This window comes from Pelophylax lessonae (assembly GCF_965119305.1).
Source record: "Pelophylax lessonae genome assembly, chromosome: 4".
NCBI classification, from domain to species: Eukaryota; Metazoa; Chordata; class Amphibia; order Anura; family Ranidae; genus Pelophylax; species Pelophylax lessonae.
Window position 1 is genome coordinate 137,868,976 of NC_138771.1, and position 20,380 is coordinate 137,889,355.

General features: G+C 43.8%; 1 protein-coding gene across 1 annotated transcript in view; it reads right to left on the reverse strand.

Moving 5' to 3' along the window:
- TBC1D2B (TBC1 domain family member 2B) overlaps positions 1–20,380 on the reverse strand; it is a 104,655-nt gene that overhangs the window by 13,485 nt on the left and 70,790 nt on the right. Inside the window, exons 8-9 of the mRNA XM_082254326.1 lie at positions 17,171–17,364; positions 6,332–6,829 (exon numbers count right to left, since the gene is read on the reverse strand). Coding sequence (XP_082110452.1) covers positions 6,332–6,829; positions 17,171–17,364 — 692 coding nt within the window. The remainder of the gene's footprint in view (positions 1–6,331; positions 6,830–17,170; positions 17,365–20,380) is intronic.

Genomic DNA, 20,380 nt, shown 5'->3' on the forward strand with positions numbered 1-20,380 from the left:
GCTGTTAGTACAGAGATCTCCCCTGCTGTGCTATTGTGTTCTGACAAGGGGACGCCCACCCCTCCACCAGAACACTCTGATCAGCGCTCCCAGCCATTGACAGAGAGCACTGACTGGGAGCCAGTCTGCAGACAGCTTCAGTCATGCCGGACTGGCTCCAGTACACACGGGCTGAATGTCGCATGACATTCGCCCCATGTGTACGGACTTTACATCTCTACCATCTCTTTTTGACAGTTAACACCTTCTGCCATTCAATTTGAAGAATGAACACCTACAAAGCCTTTTGGACACCCAGGTAAAGGATTATGCAACTAGAAAAGGATGAATTGACAACTTTCACACCTCCCATCTTGTTCTTAAGCCTAGTACACACTATCCTTTTTTTTTTTTTGAACGAAAAAAAACCTGACAGCTCTGGTCAGAGCCACTGTACTAACGATCCAACGTTAGTACAGCGATCTCCCCCCAGTGAGCGTTTGTGTTCTGATAGGGGGACAGCCCTCCAGCCAGGACAGTCTGGTCAGCGCTCTCATCCAGTTCAGTTGAATGAGACTAACTACTATTATATATTTTGTACACTCCTTTACCTTGTGATAATTTTCGGACCAAATCTGATCGATTCCAAAAAAAAAATGTATTTTAATGCACATGCTTGGTAAAGTTTGACAAAGAAGTAGAACTTTTGCTGTCTGAACATTTGTTAGTTTTATATATGGTATGTGGCATAAACATTACATTACTTCTGTACATTCTAAAATCGAATTGTAAAATTCAAACCATTGGCATGGCAATCAAATACAATTCTTAAAGTGGAAGTAGAGTTGTTTTTTAATCAAATGTCTGACAGGCAGGGTATTAATGACAGAAGAGACCCTTATTGGTCTCTTCTGTCATAAATGCATCATTTTGCCTGTCAGCTGTCATGTTCACTGAGCTGCGCATGTGCAGCTCAGCGAACATTTACGGCCACGATTGACCCCCAATCTGTGCTGTGGTGATGTGACTCCCATGTGCATGCGTGGGAGTGGCCTCATTGCAGCCTGGCCTATCAAGTGGCCGAAGGCACAGGACCTGGAAGGAAGACCATGCGAAGATGGAAGCACCGGGGGCCCGTCGGATCGGTCCCAGCGCTGAGCTAGAGGACACCATATGACAAGTAAATCTGCCATAATGTATTAATATGCTGTGCATACTAGTACATTATGGCATAACCCACCTGGGGGGGGGCTTAGAAAAAAAAAAAAAGGGAATTATTTCCGCTTTAATCGATTGTAAACTTTTTTTTTTTTTATTAAACATGTTATACTTACCTGCTCTGCATATTAGTTTTTTTAAAGAAGCCCCAATCCACCTTTCGGGTTCCCCGGCCAGTGATCCTGGCTCCTCCCCCACCCCACTTAATTCAGAGAATGCATTAAAGTAAAACTATAGGTAAAACTTTATTTTTTATTTTTGGAAAGAGCAAGGAAGGGTTAGAACTATTTTCAATTTTTTTTTTTTCGCAATCTGTGTCCCATTGCAGAGATTTCCCTTCACTACCTGTCCCAAAGCCAAACAGGAAAGGAGAGGAAATCCCTGAAAATTAAGGGAATCTTTTGGGGACCCCCAGGTCACCAGAATTAGTGTACCCATTGGAGGATTTCCCCTCTATTACTTTTCTGGGGACAACCCAAAATTTGGGATTTTCTTTTACTTTACCCTTTAATGATAACAGTAAATAGGACAAATAGAGAGGGGGAATCTCCTTAAAAGGGACATTGACAGCTATAAAAGCTGACACATTTTCTAATCCCCCTCCACTCTATCCAAAACTTAAAAAAATATAAAAAAAATAAGTTTTACCTTTAGTTATACTTTAAGGTAAAAAAAAACTCAAGCCTTTTAGAACCACAAAATTTGTTGAGTCACTAATGGTACTATTTTGTGCGTGGACGAGCGATTTTTCAGAATTTCTATACAAACATTAACATAAGATTCTACAGCTTTTATAACAGTATGTATAGCAAACTTTTACAAAGCACCTGCAAAGCTTTCAAAAAGCTTTACAGTCTTTAAAGCACCCTTCGCCTCTAGTTTATGTTAAAAACAAGTAAGAATTTAAGTAATAAAAAAAGTAATTTGTGGACTGTAACTTTAAACAAATACTAGCAGAGTTTTAAGCAGTGCCAGAGTAAGCTCAAGCCCACCCACATCTTATTTAATGTGAAACTCAGCACACAGGTCTATGTATAAACTCTCAAACTGGTGAAGGCTACTTTAAAAGTTTCCCGGTTGGTTCACAACAGAACACGGTGCAGGAAAGGTACGTTCTGCACGTTTCCCCACCCCCACACTCAAACGCACTGCCCTTGCAATCTATTGGTGCCAATATGTTTTTTAACAGCCCTCAAAACAGAGATTACAAATGCAGTGCACTTGCTGCACCAAATGGCATGGTATCACAGTACCATGCCATTTAGTGCTGTGGATTTTTTTAAAATAGTGCCTGCACTACTTCTTCTGTGTTCTGGTGCAACTTGCAGCCCATTCAAATCAATGAGCTGCAATATCCCACCTTATGGGAATGTTCAGGAACAGCACAGGAACGTATGACACATTCCTGTGTGATCCCGGTGTGAACCGGCCCTCAAGAATGCTACACAAATGCTTTGCTGTACAGACAGCTTTCCTTTAAGCTACAGCCACTGGTGTACAAGGTATAAACGCCACTTAGATTATATATATATATATATATATATATATATATATATATATATATATATATGATAATCTTTATAGCAAAAAAAAAATTTGATTATGTTATCAAAAAGTCAAGCATCAAAAAATGCTTGTGGTAAACTTAATAGATCAGTTTGATTTAATTTTAAATGAACTGAATGAAAATAGAACTTAACTTATAAAATGTTAGTTTTTTTGGTAGAGGAGGCTTTATAAATCTCTTCTGTCAAAACAGAGAACTTGCAACCTACCTACCTGTAAATTCTTTAGAGTACATTAGAGGGCGAGGCATTCCCAAGCAATGAATACAAGGATGACCAACAACTGGAAAAATGAACTGTGCCAACTTGCCCAAAAACAAGAGAGGTAAAAGTGCAGCTGCAAAACCCTGTAGGCGAAAGCTGCATCTGCAAAAGATTGGACCTTGACCTGGTAAATCTTTGAAAAAGTATGAACAGAAGACCAGGTAGCGGCCTAACAGAGTTGGGATAAAGAAGAGCTTGGTGCCTAAAGGCCCAGGATACTCCAACAGATCTGGAGGAATGGGCACAGGAGGAGTTTTTTGCTTTTAAGCATAAGCTTCTCTAATTAAATTTCTTATCCATCGCTCAATGGTGGATTTAAAAAAAAAAAAAGGATGCTCCTTGCCAGTTCTGGAGGAAAAAACATCCAGGGAACCCATTTTTCCAATGGAAGCAGTTGATTTTAGGTACATTCTGATGGGTTCGACTATGTCCAGGCAATTTAGAAACTTCCTTTGGATACATCCTTAAGAGAAAGGCACACGGATGACAGAACAACATCCTCATTGGCATGGATTGTGGAAACCACCCTTGGGGTAATACAAGCTTGGCGCTGTGAAGTATGAGAAAGGGCTCTTTACAGGAAAGGGTTGCCAGTTCAGAGACAAGTCTGACAGACATGATGGCTACCAGAAAAGCTATTAGCAAGATTCTCCCTGATGGGCTCCAAGGAAAGCACTGTGCTAAAAAAAGGGGGCCTAATATGAGAAACACCTTGAAAAGCATGGATAATGTCAAAACCTGCACTTTCAGGGTGCTAAAAGCAAGATTCTGGTCTACACCTGTTTGTAGGAGGGCAAAAAAGTAAGGCACAGAGTAATCTCTGGGACTAAAGTGACTGCATGTTCACCTCAGGCGAAGGAACATTTCCAGGTGCGATAATAAATCTTCATAAAAGACCCCTCAATCTTTCAAGACCTGGGTTCCAACATTGATGTTGTTAAAGCCAGAGGGAAGCAGGGTAGAGGGTCTAGAGATAGCAAATCTAGCCTGTTGTGGGAGGAGGCCAGGGGGTGCAGGAAATCTGAGTATGTCTGTGTACCAGGTTCTTCTGGGCCAGTTTTGTGTCAAAGGAATCACTGTCTTGCTCTCTTTTGTGGAGCAGGCGAGAAAGAATGTTCAGTGGAGAAAAGGCATAGATTAACCTGAACTGAGACCAGGGGATAACTAGAGGATCTCTGGTTCTGGATAGCAACAGAGGTAGTTTGTTATATGTGGAGGCTACAATGTCCACATCCAGAGTCCCCCATTTTGGCATTTTAGGTTAAACACATCTGGATGAAGAGACCATTCACCTAAGATTGGTGTTAAAACCAGGTCCCGCCCTGGTGCAAGGGATGCATCATAACTCCGAGTTTGAGTGTTGTGTGGGCCTTCAGCAAAGATATGTTTGCCTGCTGTTTAGAATTGGCTCCCTTTCACCTGGTCTCTGCCATAGCTACAAGTGAGGGTATTTCCCTATTAGGTACTCACGGTGTGACAAATAGAGTAAGCATGTCCGGTAGGAGTATGAGGTAACCCAGGTGTAGACTATCCTGCAAAAAATCCTTGTGGTGAAAGGATAGGATAAAAAGTCTCAGTACCTTACTGTATAAGGGCTCTAGGTGGAAAACGTGTTAAACTGTGTGACCAGTGGTGCAATGTAACAACTAATCATCCACCTGAGATGAAGTTCTGAGCGAATGTTTAGTGCCAGGTTTGAAAAGTTTACACTGTGAAGTGAATACATTCCAAACATAGCCCAGTTTTAAACAGTAAGGCCCATTTCACACAGGGCGGACTCAATTCCGATCAACAGGGGAACCGCTCACAGATCCCCTGCTGATGAGAAGAGTGGGCAGATGACAGGTCTGTGTCCATTCAGTTTCTGCATAGCGTATACGGATAGAACCCACTCTGCTCTATGGGTGGCCAGGTGTAAACGGACTGCACACAACTACCTCCATTTCTGCCTAGATGGAGGTAGAATTATCCTTTTCTGTTTGTTTCTAGGGGACTGAATTGGATCAGGGGTAGGCGGGTGTAAACAGACAATTCCGTTTACATCTGGCAGGTCATAGGGGTGAATGGAACCTCCAATCGGGTCCTTCTAAAAAAATAAATAAATAAATGAATAAATAAAAACAAACACAGACAGACCTGATCGGAAAAGTTATGTAAAAAGGGCCTAACAGTCAAAGACATAGGGTGACCCTATCCAGAACGCTGGACTGTATATAAAGTCCAGGCTTTGCCCATCACTGTGGGCATATCCCTGAAGGGGTCTGCAGGGACTGGGTTCCATGGTGATGGACCACGTACCTAGACCTGCGGCTAACAGCGTGTTGCACGAACTGTCAGCGTATGCAATCCACAGAGGACTCCGTGCTGGAAGCAACATTACCGGCTGTCCTCATAGTGAGGTTGCATTTATCTTAATATACTGCTTCTGTGTAGATAGTAAAAGACAGTGAGGGTTGATTGAAGAATCGGAAGATAAACATGAGAAAAATAATACGCTAATGAAGCTGGTTTCTCTAGGAGAAGATGATGTCCATCACCTATAGAAACTACCAAAAAAATAAGGACTCGCAGAGTGGAGTATAGGGGATGTGGCCGGGGACGTGTCCTCAAAAGCTTGCCATCGTCCAATCACCTAAGGATATGAGCCTGTAACCCATGGTGTATGAATTAGTTGCCTGTGTCCTGTACTGTATAATTAAGATAATTGCTTTACTTGTCTGTTATCAAATGCTTTCTCTGAGTCGAATGCCTGCAGTGCACACCCCCAGCATTTGTAAGATGCTGCAAACAGGGCCAGGTTTCAGAGCAATGTTACTCCAGTGGGCATTCATAGGAATCGCATTATCAGTGGCAATCCAATGGCCAAAAAGGGAAGATGCTGAACCCAGAATATAGACAAAGAGATGAGGGAGAGTGTGGACCTCACATCATGAAGGAGCCATATGATTTATGCCATAATGGCAAATGCTCTAGGGTAGGGTGTGGATTTAGTTCCACTTTTTAGAGATTTGACTTTTTTGTAGTATTGTTTCTCTCCTGATCATAGCAATTGTCTGTAAATGTATAAGTACATTGCTCCTGTACATAAAGTATCTCTCTGTTTCTCCTATCTGTATTAAAGATGAAACAGGGGATGTGGTATATTTGTGCCTTTCACTTAAAAATACTGCCTGTAAAAAGGTACCCTCTTTCCCATCTCAGAATGTTGAGAGGAATGCATGCATTGTCATCAGTGCGTTATGCTGTGCTGCAGCCTTGCTATTTGTATACATAAAGCGCAAGCATCTTTCTCTAACCTCCCTCACCGATTCAGTCCCTGGCAGTAGCCAATATCAGGATTCCTCCAGGAATAAGCTAGCAGGACATTGCGTAGCTTCTGGATACCCTCAGAGGTGGATGATGTGTAGTGCTTGTTGTTTGGCAATGTCCTCATAAGGTCCAGTTCTATCTGCTTTGAAGCTGGATTTTGCTTCTCAAGGGCATTTCGGAGAAGGGTTTCAAAGTAATCAGGACCGACCTCATCCTTTAATTTCTTGATGTGCTGGTTTACAAACAATTTCCACATTTTAGAACGATGTTGGTGAGGGATTCCATTTCGGACAAGGTTTTTGAGCTCCGGTGAACGGACCATTTCTCGGTTCACCATGTTGGAAAAATAATTTTCCCACTTCACCACTGTTGAAATCTCTTGGTTATCCGACAGGGACAAAGACTTTATATCCAGGGCCCTTACTTTGGCCACCAATCTCTCCTCATCGTCTTCATCCTCAGGGAGGATCTGGAATCCATAGATGTCATATTTGCTGCACATGGGGTTACAAAAGGAAAGTTAAAAATAATGGCATTTATTTTCCTGTTACAGATTTTATACGTGAGCATAGTTTATTACAGTCTAACCATAAAACACCCAAAGAATACTTTATGCATGTGTTAGGGTTCTATTACATAGGTCGTGTCTGGTCTGTTCAGCAGTGGATCCATGAACAGATCCCCCGATGAGCACCAGCATGACATCCATACCCGTTCATTTTTTTCCTGCATTTTGACTGTGAACCTTTGCAGACCTGTTTTTGATCTTTAGGCAGCCGGATAAAAACAGACTTGCAATTGTTTACATCAGGCACCCTTCAATCCATCATGTTTAGGTCTGGAAATAAAGAAAAGAATGCAGTCCTTTTATAAAAAACTGGCAGGTGAACCTGAACGGAAATAAAATAAAAATAATCAGCGCAAACCCTAGTTAAATGATACAAAAAATGTGCACAAAGCTGCAAGCAATCAGTGCCAAACACAAAAACACCAAAAGTAACTGAATAAATAATATTGCTGCGTTAAGTGAAACAAAACAATCGATGTGTAATAAAACAATTGCTGTGTAATAAATGTGTAATAAAGCAATCGCTGTGTAATAAATTACTAAAGTGACCAGATCTTCTCGAAAAACAAGCAATACTATCAATGCTAGATCAAAAAATAAAATGTGATGGTAAAAGTCCCAAAACACAGTGAAAATCAAGTGACACAGTAATAACTGAAATCTTCATCTGTGAATGTGATCAAAGGATCTGCATGCTTCACTCCAAGTGCTCCTAGTGTCAAATTTATTAACACAAAAGATGAAATCGCACTTACATTGTCAAGCACGTAAGCAGTGCGGACTTTCTTGGCATTACAACACTTCCTACAACCTCCGGGAATCAGCGTGATGACGTGCAGGCTCCTCTCCCGTACACGTTGCATCATAGACTTCGAAGGGAGGAGGAGCCTGCACGTCATCACGCTGCTTACGTGCTTGACAATGTAAGTGCGATTTCATCTTTTGTGTTAATAAATAGCCATATATAATACAGAGAGCACTAGATCTCCTTTTTATTTTTACACCGGATGCCTTACTTATCTGGAAAGAATATCTGGAGGCGGTGATAGGAGGGCTTACCAGGCGACTGTGATTAACCCAAAGCTTATTTGACTCTCATGAGTCGGTCTCTGAGGTGAGCTGCTAATCTTACACTTGACACTAGGAGCACTTGGAGTGAAGCATGCAGCACCTTTGATCACATTCACAGATGAAGATTTCAGTTAATACTGTGTCACTTGATTTTCACTGTGTTTTGGGACTTTTACCATCACGTTTTATTTTTTGATCTAGCATTGATAGTATTGCTTGTTTTTGGAGAAGATCTGGTCACTTTAGTAATTTATTACACAGCGATTGCTTTATTACACATTTATTACACAGCGATTGTTTTATTACACATCGATTGTTTTGTTTCACTTAGCGCAGCAATATCATTTATTCAACCTGAATGGAAAGCCTGTGTGAAAGGACCCTTAAAGTATATCAAAACCCAATAACAAAAATGTAAAATTTTGCAGCTTCCCAGTGCTCATTTTCTTTTATTCATGCTTTTTTACTTTAGTTTTCACCCGGTAATCCTGCCAGTAATATGTCCTTTTCTAGGGTAACACTGCACATGCTCTGTACTGTGTCTATGGGGGAGCAGCACTGTCACCCTAGAAAAGATAAGAAAACCTCACCCTTGTCTCTTATACATAACATAGGGAGGAGGTGTTTTGTAGCTGGAAACAATGCAAACAGATAGCGGTCAGCACAGTTAGAGAGCACAGGAAGTTCAGCTCACAAGAATTCTCTCAGGTTTAGCAGGGAATTTTTTTGCACATTTTAAACAGATATAAAACACTTTTAATGGCAAATTTAAGGGCTTCCCCTCCCCCCGCAGCTAATGTAGCTTTTGAAATTTGTGCAGATTTCCGGATGCAGCCCCGCACAGCCGAGTCATGCATTAATGGCCCTTTCACACCGGCTGTATCCGTTTTACTCATCAGGGGATCTGTTTACACCTGAATGCCCTCCCATCCAGCTAGACAGCATGGAACTGATGCCCTTTTGTTTGTTTTCACCGGATCAGATTGGATTGGAGGTAAGCATGTGTAAACAGACACAAGTCTGTGTATATCCGCCGCTCCATAGCGAAGAATGAAAAGTCATATCAGGTCCACCTGAAACGGATCAGACTGCTACAATTATTATCTTCCACTGCGGCAGATGGACGTGTAGTTCCCAATGGAACATGACTGCTGTATTAATCATACCTGTAGGAACTTGGCATTACACCCACCATACACTGATCACAGTTGCAATGATTTCCAGGCTGATTAGCAAAATAAATAAATGCTAATTTTTTCCCCTGTAAATATATAGTATATGTGCATTTATCTGTATGTAAAAGATGGACTTAGCCTTTAACAGACAAAAAGGGAAAAAATAAGAGAAGTTCAATGTTAGGGTTTACATACATTTTACGGAGAACCTTTTGGCTTTGCCAGACTCTTTGATCACTATGCTTTTTGACTGGCCAAATAAAAACTGAAAAGCTGCAAAATCTGGTTTCGGCCTAACCAAGACCTCAATGCATTTCACTAGACCTCATGCATTGAGGTCTTGGTTGCAATGGAACTTCCGGGTGTTGCTGACGTCACGTCTGGCTCAGGTGGAACGCACGCTGGCTCTTAGGAGCAAGCAGCGAGGAAAATAGTGATTCAGGCTGTGTGAGCTGGTGCTGCTGATCACACATTAAAAAATGGATTTTTGTAAGATCTTACCGTAAAATCCTTTTCTCTTAAGCTCATTGACAGACGTAGTCTTCTTGATTCTCAAGAGCTGGGTTATGTTGTCTCCGCAGGAGTAGGACTAGGCAGAAAGACAAAACGTTCTGGCTCCACCTTAGGGGCAGTCCCTGAGGGTATATCCTCCCTCTCTCTGCTACAGGGAATCAGTTCTGTTCTAAAGCAGTAACAGAGAATTTAACCCAACCCAACTCAATGATAGAGGGGAGGGTACTACGTCTGTCAATGAGCTTAAGAGAAAAGGATTTTACGGTAAGATCTTACAAAAATCAATTTTTCTCTATCGCTCATTGACAGATGTAGTCTTCTTGATTCTCAAGAGCTGGGACATCCAGAAGCAGTGCCACAAATGAGGGGTGGGATTGACAAAATCAAATCCAATCTAGAAGGCCCAACCGGTGCCAAACTAGAAGTTTTAAAGGCTCATTATAAACAAAGAATGAGACTCAAATAAAAATTCCAACGGAAAAAACCCTCGAGGTAGACCACTGGTCTCCTCAAATGGCGGCCTGCAAAACCTTGCGGCCAAACGAGGCATCAGACGATGCCATTACATCAACTTTATAATGTTTTGTAAAGGTATGCACCGACGACCAGGTAGCCGCCTTGCACACCTGGACCACTGACGCCTGATGGCGAAAGGCCCATGACGCACTAAGTGCCCGAGTGGAGTGCGCCTTAACAGGGAACGGGGGCTCCCGACCCTTAATAGAATAAGCCTGTACTACCGTCTGTCTGATCCATCTGGAAATGGTCGCGGCAGATGCAGGCAACCCCTTTTTGGGTCCATCTGGGATCACAAAAAGTGAATCCGTCTTGCGAAACGAGTCTGTCGTTTTCAAGTATACCCTGATCGCCCGGACCACATCCAAGGAGTGTAAAGCAAACTCCCGAGGATGACTGGGCTTAGGACACAGGGAAGGTAACACAATTTCTTCATTCAGATGAAATTCTGAAACCACTTTTGGTAGGAAGGATGGATTCGGACGAAGAACCACCTTATCTCTATGAACCACCAGATATGGTGAACGACAAGATAATGCGGCCAGTTCTGACACCCTGCGTGCAGAAGTAATAGCCACCAAGAAGGCCACCTTCTGGGACAACGTAGGTAGAGGAATCTCCCTAATATCTTCAAAGGGAGGTTTCTGAAGAACCGACAACACTAAATTAAGATCCCAGGGGGGTAACGGCGCGTGCACTGGCGGAGCCAGATGTCGCACCCCCTGGATGAAATTCCGCACCAAGGAATGAGTAGCCAAAGGCTTCTGAAAGAAGATAGCTAATGCTGAGACCTGACCCTTGATAGTACTCAAGGCCAGTTTCTGCTCAACCCCTTGTTGCAGAAAAGCTAATATTCGACTAATCGAATAAGACCGAGGACGGAACCCCAAAGGTTCACACCATGCAATGTAGGACTTCCATGTGCGATGATAAATCTTTCTGGAAGTCGCTTTCCTTGCTTCAACTAGAGTAGGAATAACTGAAGCTGACAATCCCTTGTCCTTCAGCACCTGGGTCTCAATAGCCAGGCCGTTAAAGCCAGCGATCGTAAAGCAGGATGGAAGATCGGTCCCTGAGACAGTAGGTCCTCCCTGAGAGGAAGTCTCCACGGGACGTCCGCCACCAGTCTGACCACGTCGGCGTACCAAGCTCGACGAGGCCAGTCCGGAGCTACCAGAATTACTGGAATTCCTTCCTCCTCTATCCTGCGAAGAAGTCTTGGCAGTAACGCGAGAGGAGGGAAGGCATACATTAGCTGGTATTGCCCCCACGGGGCGATCAGTGCGTCTGCGGTTTCTGCTAGAGGATCGCGGGAGCGAGCCACGAATCTCTGAACTTTCCTGTTGAATCGTGATGCCAACAGATCCACATCCGGGGTGCCCCACCGTAGGCACAACTGGTGGAAAACGTCTGGATGGAGGGACCATTCCCCCTGATCCAGAGTCTGACGGCTGAGATAATCTGCCTGCCAATTCTCCACCCCCGGAATGAACACCGCAGAGATTGCTGGAACAAATCGTTCTGCCCAGCGAAGAATGCAAGCCACTTCTTTGGCCGCTCGGACACTCTTGGTGCCCCCCTGGTGATTGACATAAGCCACGGCCGTGGCATTATCCGACTGGATCCGAACCGGGCTGCCCTGGAACTGCTCGGTCCAGTGAATCAGACAAAGTCTGATCGCTCTCAGTTCCAATACATCGGTAACCTGGATTCTTCCGGGGACCAAAGTCCCTGGACAGATAACTGACCGAGAATTCCTCCCCATCCGGATAGACTGGCATCCGTGGTCACTATCGTCCAATATATTGGCAGAAATGACTTTCCCTGGCTGAGCATCGGAGACCGAAGACACCAGACCAGAGACTCTCTGGTCTGTTTGCTCAATCGGATCTGATTGTCCAGGGATTCCGGATTCCGATTCCATCTGAGAAGAATCTCTTGCTGAAGAATTCGGGTATGGGACTGGGCAAATGGGACTGCTTCGAACGAAGCCACCATCAACCCCAGAACCCTCATGCAAGTCCGAAGGGAAGACCAGCTGTTGGACAGTAACAACTGGACTGCTGATTGAATCTTTCGGAGTTTCCCTACCGGAAGGAAAACTCTTGTCCTGACTGTGTCTAGAATTAGACCCAGATATTCGAGCCTCTGGGTGGGAACCAGAAATGACTTTTGCTGGTTCACCAGCCACCCGAATTCCTGTAAAGAAATCATAGTAATTTCTATGTTTTGTAGCAAGGTCTGAGGAGACTCTGCATGAAGCAGAAGATCGTCTAGGTAACCAAGAATCGATATGCCTCTTTGGCGCAGTAGTGCCAACATTGGGGCCAACACCTTCGTGAAGACCCGCGGAGCCGTGGCGAGACCGAAAGGTAACGCCACAAACTGATAGTGGTTCTCTTCTACGGAAAAGCGTAGAAATCGCTGATGTCCTGCGAAAATGGGAATGTGAAGATATGCGTCCTTGATGTCTATGGACGCTAGGACATCCCCTGGATGCAGGAAGGCTGCTACTGTGCAAATGGACTCCATTCTGAATCTTCTTATGTTGACAAAAGAATTGAGTGCCCTTAAGTCCAGAATTGGACGCACTTTGCCCTCTTTCCTGGGTATTGTAAATAGGTTTGAATAAAACCCTTGAAACCGTTCTGTCCAAGGAACGTGGACTACCACTCCTTGTTGTAGTAAATCTGTGACTGCTCTCCGCAGATCTTCTAAACGATCCGGGGATAGTCGGATATTGGAAGGGAAGAATCGCGCCGGTGGGAGAGATCGAAACTCGATCTTGTACCCTGACCTTATGACTTCGCAAACCCATTTGTCCGGGATTCTGGAAAGCCATGGATCCGGGAACCGGCGAAGACGTCCCCCCACCCCAGTTATGGGTGGGGGCGCACCTTCAGGCTTTGGACGGTTTATCTTCAGGTCTGGAGGGGGCGGGCTTTTGCTTGCCCGACCAACGACCCCTGACGCCTCCTGCAGGAGCTTTGGAGGACTTAATTTTTTCACCCGCGAGACGAAAAAACCTCTTGTGAGCAGAAAAAGAAGGCCCTCGTCTTTGACGAGTTCCTTTACCTTTAAAATTTTGCGGTAAAAAGGTGCTCTTTCCACCCGTGAGATCCTTAATGATTTCATCTAAGTTGGCTCCAAATAGACGCTCTCCTAAAAAGGGGATATTAGCCAATGCTTTTTTGGAACCTTGGTCGGCTAACCAACCTTTTAGCCACAGTGTACGCCTGAGAACCACTGCTGAGACTGATGCTCGCGCCAATAATGGAGTGGCGTCTAACGCCGCATCACACACAAACTGTAACCCCTGTATCATTTGTTCCAACAAATCTGATACCGCCTGAGGGACCTCTTCTAAGTCCCGGCGTAACCACTTGGTCCATTCAGTTACAGCCTGCGAAACCAGACCAATAGCTATTATAGGTCTGAAAGCTGATCCAATCAAGGAAAACATGGTGCGAGACATAGCTTCTATCTTGCGATCCACTGGATCTTTAAAAGACGGAGCGTCTTCTAGAGGAATAACCGTGGCTTTATTCAATCTAGCAATTGGTGAATCCACCACAGGTGGTTCTGTCCATTTCTTAATGAGGGTTTCCTCAAACGGATAACGCCTGTTAATGCGTTTAGAAATAGTAAAAGTGCGTTTTGGCAGACGCCATTCTTCTTCCATTGGATTGCCAAAACATTTGGGCAATGGAAAAACCTTTGCCACTTTGATGCGTTTTTTAGTCCCAAAAGGGATTTCAGTTTCAGCTATTTCCGATGGAATACCCTGTAACCTTAAGGTTTCTTGAACAGATACAATGAGTGCGTTTACCAACGCTTCCTCTCGGGCTATGGCTGATGCCGAAGCATCCTCCTCGCTGTCTGAAGAGACAGGACCCGAGACACCAATCCCAGATGAAGTACCTGCAACTGCAGAAATAGGCTCAGAGTCTGAATCCGAGGTTTCAGATAATAAGGGGTTAGGCGGGGGTCGCTTTCTTGCGCCCTGTCCCTGACAAGCCACTTCCACCCGGGACACAAAAGTTTCCATAATAGCTGACAATGATTCAATTGTCAGTGGGGTGCTGGAGGATCCTGCAGACCCCTCGAGGGGATCCGGAGGAGATACATGAGTGGCAGGGTCCATGTTAATTCAGGACACCTTTGCCAGCAAAAACAAAAAAACTTTTTTTTTTTTTTTTTTTTTGTGTGTCTCCCCCTAGCGCAATAGCGCCCCTCAGAGTACCTGCTTCTCGATCCCACAGAGAGAGAGAGGGACCCCCAAGGCTCACCAACCGATGCAGTGAAGTTTCCAACCAACTGCAGTCAGCGTCTGTCTTTTACAGACTGGAAGGAGCTGTTGCTTTTTCCCGGGTAGAAGGACGTGGCTCCGCCCCCTGTGTACGCCTTCCGGCGTTCCCAGCTCTCCACGAGGTAGCTGGGCTCACGAAACATGGCCGCCCCCATAGAAGAGACATAAGACTCCAAAAACATGGCGGCCGGCGTGACCTGAGGACATACATGCACTTAGTCTACGGCAAAATGGCGGTGGACCGCCGAAATCGTTTTCCCAGCACATCCACCTGCATCTCTGCTAAGAGGCGATATATGGATCTACAGGAGATACACTACAAATAAGGTAGGATTATACCTCCTATGTCTGCTGTAATGTTACAGTCTGCTGGGTAGAGTGTTAGCTCTCAAACCAAGTCCACTTCCCACAAACACATGCTGTATTACAAGGGGGACTTATAAGTATCAGATATATACTGACCATATATGGAGGGGCCCATAATTCATACTGCCTCATAACGAGGAAAGAAAAAAAAAAGGGAACGTTTACTCACCATACCGAACCGACAGGCACCCTCTCTTCACAATACCCTCTCCACCGGGGTGGGGGTTTGTGGACCACTCCGGACGCCTCGACTCTCTGGTTCCTGGCGTCCAAGCGAGACTTTTAACTCGCAAGGTCAGTCCCTCCACTGGGACTCCGTCGCGGCCGACCCAGCGCGGAGCTCTGGTCTGCACGCGCTCGTAGGCAGAAACCGGGGTGACCACTGGATCTCAACATCCAGCCCGTCGCCCGGCCCCGCATACTTACTTGAATGTGTCGCGGCCGACCAAGCGCAATGCCATGGTCTGCGCGCGCTCGTAGGCCGGCTGGGGTGACCACAAGTGTCGCCCAGTCCGGCATTTTTGCTTGAAGATCTCACAGGAAAAACACTGGAGAAAAAACTACCTAAAAAATGTCTTTTTCTAAAGAAAAAAGTCTTGCCAGGACCAAAAGATCCCAGCAAGGAACTTAGGTCCTTACTCCTGACTAGACAGAAAAAAACTGATTCCCTGTAGCAGAGAGAGGGAGGATATACCCTCAGGGACTGCCCCTAAGGTGGAGCCAGAACGTTTTGTCTTTCTGCCTAGTCCTACTCCTGCGGAGACAACATAACCCAGCTCTTGAGAATCAAGAAGACTACGTCTGTCAATGAGCGATAGAGAAATGGAAGTGCATCAATTTACATATTCTCGTGTTGTTTTCTGTTCTAGAAGCAACATTGGATAAAAGAGAGGCGAGGAAGCTGGATGCAGAGCCTGTACCATCAATAGAACATTGAGTGATAAGGCTGAGAGAGTCCAGGTGGACCAAAGAGATCTGTTGAGTGGCCCCCTATACTCTATGTGGTAAGGCAAATGGTGTGGTGGAGTACATTAAAGTGTGAAGAGCCATTTAATGAAATTGGCACGTGGTGGAAGAAAAATATTAGTGCAATAGAAGATTTTTTTTTCAGATTGGAACTAAAAGTGGACTTTGTTTTACATTTTTTATTTTATGCTATAGGATTGTCTTAATAGCTATTTATGGTTCACAATTTTACCCATATATAATAGGTTGTATTGGTTTATCTGGTTGTGTGCACAGTTATTGGCAGGTATCACATTGAAGATTCGATAAAGCTAGCGCCTTATTTGTGTTTTGTTTTTACTTTTATACACTAAAAAGGATGGCAGCAGCTTAACTGTATAAGCACAGAGATCCCTATAGGTGGCGCCATTTATATTCAATAGACATAGCACCCTTGCAATTCTTATAGTGGGCCTGAGCACATTGTTCATGAGATCCAGTCACCTCTTCCAGACAGCATAGCTATTTCTGTGTCTTCTCTTTATACTTCATTACTTAAGCAATAAAGACTGGTCTAGGGCCCAGCCGGTATCGGTATAGTGAATGAGCAGCAGGACACAGATAAAAGTCATTACTCTGATTATCCTTCTGCCAGGAATCATGCACTATGCAATGCAACAGCATACAGCACTGCACCTCCCTCTCTCTTTTGTAGTGCTTTTTCTTTTAATAGGATTCAATAGATCACTTTATTTTTACCAGGAGTTCAGCTTTAAACTAAAAAAAAAAAAAAAAAAAAAAAAAAAAATCACAGTTACTGCAATATGTATGATTTTTGTAATTTATTTTTAAAGTGGTCATGTTAGCCCTTTCACTTTTTTGAAAACAAAGAGCAAGCTGTCTTACTTTTTAAAGCAAGATCAAACAAACCTAATCTAGCCCAGGGCATTTGTAAGCAATGACATGTACTAGTAGCCACCACAAAGTAGCTACACTTCAGCACTAATGTCACTTAAATTTTACATTTCATTGCAACAAAGGTGACAGTATAAAAAAAGGAAAGGGTTAAGATGTAAAAATCTAAGAACTTTACTCACAACTGTATTACTCACTATAGATTTTGGCATGTTTTGTCATCATACAGAAGGTGAGGCCTTAGTCTATATTTGTTTTGTACACAAGGCTGAAGGCAATAATCATTACAATACTCATAATGCCAATGAACATCTAAGCAGCAGCTGCATTTTGCAGTTCACAATCTCCCAGACTAGCTGATGAAGTCCACTCTGCATGATTACTTTTCAGATATAATACACAGGGGTCAAACCTGCTCAGACAAGTAGCAGCTTCTCCTATAAAAGGTTCTAAGTACCTCATAGCATGCGGTCTGATGAACGTGTGCTCTGGGTGCTCAGCTGTCTCCACCTTTAGTGCGTCTTCCAACAATTGGTTAACCACATCTCGAGCGGGTCCTTCCACATCAGATCGCACTGGGGTATTCATTTCTTGGAGGAGGACAAGGTACTTGCTCTCAATCTGACACATTTTGGCCTCTAGGGTAGCATACTACAGAAAGAAGGATACATTCAGATTTTGCCTACCATAAGTACACAATATTTACGAAACCTCAAAACAAAGGAATTACTACACCAACCCAAACAGATTGCTTAGCTTGGATAGCATAGGAGTGGATTCATATGACCAAAAACGGTTCAACTAAAGCATGCAGAGTTTTTAAAACTTGAAGGCAAAGCCCTCCTATAGCTGATATTTGAGTCCTGGGTAAAGGCATTGTGCACATTCACTCAAAGGGCTCATTTACACTTGCTTCGACTTTAACACACATTAAAGCGCCTACCGCTTCAACATGCTTTTTTTGTTCAATCTTACAAAGCATAAAATACGTGTGTGCAAGGATCTTAAGTCTTACAAGAAAAAAAAATTATTTAAAAGAACACGCACAAACATAAAGGTATAGAACATCTACCTTAGCATCGTTATGGAGAGAATAGGGCAGAGATCCTTAGATAATAGTGCAAAACTTACACTAGTACTGAGAGTGCAAAATAGCATAAAAGAAGCAAAGAATCTTGATAGGGGGAGCATATTTACATGTCATGGAGAGGTGGGAACTGAATCTTCTTTGGCTCAAAGTGAAAAACTCAGATGAGTAGCGGAATATAGACCATGAGGTTCCATTCCTGCCCCTTATGTCAATAGACATTCAAGGTGTCTGATAGAATTTACCTCAGTGGCCAATGGTATGGTGGTCAATTTACAATGAGAGGGGAAGAGAATTGTAGCAGTGGACAAGAAATGACGAAGAATGTCTCTTTTTACGGATTTAAAGGGTCCAGGAAGTATGGACAAGAGGGCTACTTCAGGGGAGGCTTGAATAGAGGTTGCCATTATTTTTCAGTATATATCAAAGATATGTTGCCAAAAACACCTAACGGGGGCATTCCCACTAGGCATGGATCATAGTGCCCTTGGAGGAATGACAATGCCAGCAAGTATCAGGTACTGAACGATTGAAATGGTGTAGAACAAATGGGCACCTTTACCATCTGGTAGCCACTTTCAACCCCGTTTCTTGATGTTTGGTAGCTAGGGAAAGTTTATGGGTTAAGGTAGAACATTTTAGCCAATCAGGAAGAGGAATAGAATGACGTAGCTCCGATTCCCAGACCTGTATATATGGGGATATAATATGGGGATAGATCAGGAGAAGATGCAGACAGAAGTAGAGAGTATAATTGAGAGTACAATCGTCCTGCATGATCAGAGATTCAAACTCCGATGGTTTAGCTTGTACATCTGCAAGGGAAGGGAGAGAACGTATATACGGTAAAGCATCTAGTGGCTGTAACCACTGAGGTAAGCTATATGAAGGCAAGTCTCCTATGTTCTTGTTGGTTCCAATTCCCAAACCCTGTTGCTTGTAGAGCCGGTGGAAAAACCGGGGTCCCGAACAAAGGGGGTCATATTGCCTGTGGATGGCAATAGATGGAGAGCAGGGTTCGTACGATCCCATAAGCATATCATCTGTCGATTGAGATTGGCAGGGATTGGGAGCCCAAGAGGATTAGTTGGTAAGGTCCAAGAAAGGGCATGAAGATCTATAGGGTTCATGTGACTCTCTAACTGTACCCCCATAGCTTAGAAGAAGGGTGATGGAACCAGTCCAAAATGTGTAAATACTGCAACTTTACGATACAGGGCAACATCCAGGACACCTGCACTGCCCCGATGTTTTGGAAGAGATAATGTTTCAAATCAATTCTAGGACATGTCAAATGCCAAATGAACTTAGAGAACTTCTAACATAGAGACTAGGAATATTAATTGTGGGGGGGGGGGGGGATAGAGACCGTTTAAAACAGGTACAAAAAGCGGGAAAGAATGTCCATCTTCAATGCTTTGATTCTACCGAGTCACGAAAGCTGCTTGGTAGCATATGCTAATAAATCCGCTTTAGTTTTATGTAGGAGTGGAAGACAGTTTAAAGAGTAGAGTTGAGATGCCTCCGTCAAAATCCGAATCCCAAGAGTCTCAAATGGGAATGAAGTTTAGAGTTGTTTTAGGACCTCTGGAGGGAGGGATTTATTTAAAAATTCAGACTTGTAGTTTACTTTCAAATTACTGATGGTTCCTTCAACATTTTTTTTTTAGACGTGTTGGTGATGCTTTATTAAAGCTTTAACGAAGCTTGGCAAATGCCCCTGTATGTATTGATTTTATATTTGTTATAAAGGGGACTAGTAGAACCCCAGCTGAGTAGTACCCCTGTTCAGCAGATCCCCTCAGCTCTGCTGAAGCCCCACTAAGTAGTACCCCCAGCTTTGCTGATCCCCCACTCACCCCATGCTATTTTGCTCCCATGCTGCTCACCACGTGTGACATCTGCTAGTTTCTCCTGCTCCAGTCCCCCAGTTCTGCTGATTCTCTGCAACTCAGTCCTCTCTCTCCGGTCCCCACACACCTTCACGTTGCTATTTTGCACACCACCTTTGTTGTCTTACTAATTGCTCTGCTCCAGTGCAGATCCCGCTCCCCTTCCTGCTGCTCCACACTGCACACCAATCATAATGCCTGCACCAGACACTTCCAGGATATATACACATGAATCGGAAGTGGCTGCTGATGACCTCTTTCCAGTTCGCTTCTTGGTTTCCCAGTGCATCCTGATATCTCATACCTGTAATACCTCCGAAGCTAAAGCTGAATAACAGCCTCTCAAAAGCTACAGGTGCTGTAAGTAGGCTTTGTCATAGACTTCTTTGGAGAGGTTTGGAAGCACCAAGAAAGCCACATGGGGTATAATTGTTTAAGAAAAGCAAACGCAATGTGTCAACAGGACTGTAAGGTAACCATTTTATTTAAGGACAGTTGCTTTTATTGGCATTCAGAGTGCTTTAAAAAAGCATGTGCCTTTGGACACTTGGGACAGTAACCCTTCTACATCTAAGTTTTAGGCTCCACCCAAATGCCCATAAATTACAAAAAGATTTTTCCCGATTTTTACATTACAGAGTGTGCAGCTACAGGGCAATCTTTCTGGAATTTTTTTTCTATTTCCTTT